The sequence below is a fragment of the Fulmarus glacialis genome, unplaced genomic scaffold (genome assembly GCF_000690835.1).
Source record: "Fulmarus glacialis isolate BGI_N327 unplaced genomic scaffold, ASM69083v1 scaffold6867, whole genome shotgun sequence".
In the NCBI taxonomy this organism is placed as follows: domain Eukaryota; kingdom Metazoa; phylum Chordata; class Aves; order Procellariiformes; family Procellariidae; genus Fulmarus; species Fulmarus glacialis.
The window spans coordinates 40152-43190 of NW_009222504.1; the positions used below are offsets into that span (position 1 = coordinate 40152).

General features: G+C 46.7%; 1 protein-coding gene across 1 annotated transcript; it reads right to left on the reverse strand.

Moving 5' to 3' along the window:
* Positions 1 to 361: 361 nt before the first annotated feature.
* NFKBIA (nuclear factor of kappa light polypeptide gene enhancer in B-cells inhibitor, alpha) lies at positions 362 to 2722 on the reverse strand (the record flags this gene model as incomplete). The annotated part of the gene is made up of 4 exons (XM_009581460.1): positions 362 to 1032; positions 1551 to 1811; positions 1929 to 2017; positions 2512 to 2722. Coding segments are annotated over 4 exons (609 nt in total), but the record flags the coding sequence as incomplete, so codon positions are not given.
* Between the last annotated feature and the right edge of the window lie 317 nt (positions 2723 to 3039).

Consider the following 3039-nt stretch of genomic DNA (forward strand, 5'->3'; position numbering starts at 1 on the left):
GGCCTCGTGCTTGGGTGACAGAGGGGGAATCCCAGCCCCCGACCTGCCTGCCGCAACGGGCGCAGGAAATGACACCTACGTCTGCTTCCAAAATTAGCTGCAGCAGAAGGGCTGAGAGCTGCGAGCTGCTTAGATGTCCTACTGCTGCTGAGGTCAACCACCTAAAACCCCTGAGCCTGGGACCCCATAGGTCTACTAGGTGTTAAATGTTTCTTAAAAAGCAAACCAGGCGGATTCCCGTGTATCTCAGGACAATGAAGTGGGCAATGAACCATTTCACAGACCAGGTACAGTAATCTGACTTTTTTTAATAAATACATATCTCACATGTACCAAAATAATTATGAACAAAAATGTACAGTATTTACACAATATACAATTGCTAAAAAGTGTAGCAATTATGACACACATGGTGTGAAACACACTGTTTCCAATGCCCACAGTTAACATTATTGCTACCTTTCTCCTAACAGCAGGGTCACCAGTCCCTTGGTCTGACTCCTCCGCCTGGGACACCCCGCTGAGAGCAGCCGAGGTCGGTCAGTAAGGCCAGTGAGCACCACCAGCCCAACACAAATTAACACACAGTCTCTGAGAAGATGGGGTGTTGGTATGAACCTGCCTTCCCACGAGAGGACACGCGTTCCCCGTGGTACTTAATGCCACAAGTCAGCTCTCTCTAACTAGCAGGTTGGATGTGTAGTCTGTTACCTTCGTAGGGTTGAGAAGATTGGCTATGTGGCTCTTTATCAGGTGGTGTGAATAATCACAGCTCTCTACTGATGTTACACATCCCGCTCCTGCATTTAAACACAGGCCGGAACCTGGAACCGTCCTGTTACAATTACGTGCTCCTTGCTGGGCAGTGTAGTATTTCCCTCCTGGTTTTTCCCTCCATGTTGCGACTTTCTTTTTAAATGAAGAAAGTCAGTCCTTTTTCTATACATATGTACACAGTCACTTCTTTTCACAGAAAGCTCTGCTTTAAAATGCCAGCTGTCGTCCTCCAATAAGGCAGTCATCATATATAAGCTGGAAGAAAAAACAAAAGGCTGTTAATGCAAAACTCTTACTGGGAGTATCGTATCCACTCTGGGAGAATTGCCAAATTTTGCATGCCCTGACTTTGGCAGCGTATAGAATTTCTACACCGAAATGGTTACGTTTGCCATTTAACAGGCACTGAGAACGTTAGAAAAACAAATGCTGGGGAGGAGAAAACCACCCATTAACTTGAATTTTATCTCACGAGGTTCTGTAGGTGTCAGCAACAGAACGACGTTCAGCGCCTCATGTTGCGTGAAGTTAACCTCTACTCCCTCACGTAGTTTTTACATTTTATTCTTAAATTTATTCTACTTATATGCTTGCCCCAACTGCCATCTTGCTGATGGCTGACAGTGAAACCTTACTTTATGGGCTATTTATACCTGTCAGTTATTATATAGGTAAGAGGTCACCGAAACATGTAATCAGAGCGGCACCAACAAAAAAAGCTACAAAGAGCAGGATTTTCCCTTTCCCTTGAAAAGGTGCGAATAGCTACTTACTTCATCCTCTGTGAACTCAGGCTCCGATTCACTGCTCTCCTCGTCCTCACTTTCTGGCAACATCTGCAGGTCGGCTGTGGTCAGCTGCTTCAGCTGTTCCTGTATGCTGGAGTTGTCTCTTCCCCACGTGAGCTGGTAGGGGGAATAGCCCTGGTAGGTCACTTTGTTCACGTCCGCCCCGTGTTTCACCAGAAGCGACACCAGGTCTGAATTCTGCAAGTCAACAGCCAAATGCAGTGCCGTTCTGCCATTGCACGGCTCCTGCGTGAAAAGAACACAAGGTTTGGCATGTTAGGAGAGGCAGAGCCGGTGCCAGACCTGTTGATTCTTATGACTACACAGCCCTCCTCAGTTAAATTCACGGTATACTTTACGTACCTGAGCATTTACATCTGCTCCCAAGGACAGCAAGTATTCGACAATAGCCAGGTATCCTTGAATAGATGCCAAATGGAGACATGTATGTCCTGCAAAACACAAATGAAGGTAAAATTTGAGTAAGTCTAACCTAATGCCCTATAATTCAGTTAAAGTCAAGATGATAGGACAGGACGATAGCTAAGTTTGCAATTCATCCATGGCAAAAGGGTGTTTTCCAGAAGAGCTTTCCGGCTTCCAGTAAGTATGAATAACAGGGTTGGATTTTGGAAAGATTTCTTAGAGGCTTTATTCCAGTGTTTGACTGCAACTTATTTTAACCAAAAAAAAAAGGAGCACTGCAAAAGTACTCACTAAAAATGCAAAATTCAAAGCCATGAGAGCCAATAAGCTGCAGTGAAGAGGCCTACAAGACAGTGACATTTTAAAGAAGTCAGACACTGCTGTGTGCTTTGGGCTCCTCAACTCTCAAATGGGCCTAAGGATCCTTCTCCACCTCTCCAGAGATCTTTGAGCTCTACGGGGCAACAACTCTGCCCTCGGTACAGCACACTGACATCGATGTACAGCAGCATGCCCGTACCGTTGTAGTTGGTGGCCTGCAGGACAGCGAGGAGGTGTTGCGGCTGGCAGTACTGCGTGAGGACGCTGACGCTCCTGAGGGAGCCCTGTTGGCAGGCAATGTGCAGGGGGGTGTTTCCTCGGAAGTCCCTGATTTCCAGGTCGCATCCGGCCTTCAGAAGATGCTCGGCAATTTCAGGCTGGTCGGTGATCACTGCCAGGTGAAGAGGAGTCTGCAGGCAAAAGAAAAAACACAGACCTGTAAGTTACACTGCAAACTTGGCCGCAACGTCTGGACCAACAGACCCCTCGACCGCTTGGCGATTTCTGCTCCCAGTTAAAAACACACCCCAGAAACGCAGTTCTTTATGCTTCCCGACATATTGTATAGTTGCCCTTTAGTCTGGAAATGATGAACTTGGGGCTCTCCGGATACCGAACAGTCCATCCATATGAAGGGTATCATTAACATCCCACTAAAGAGGGATGCAACCCATTGCATCATATTTGAAAAATGCGGGTGTTAAATGCCACTCTCGGGGGAGAGGAA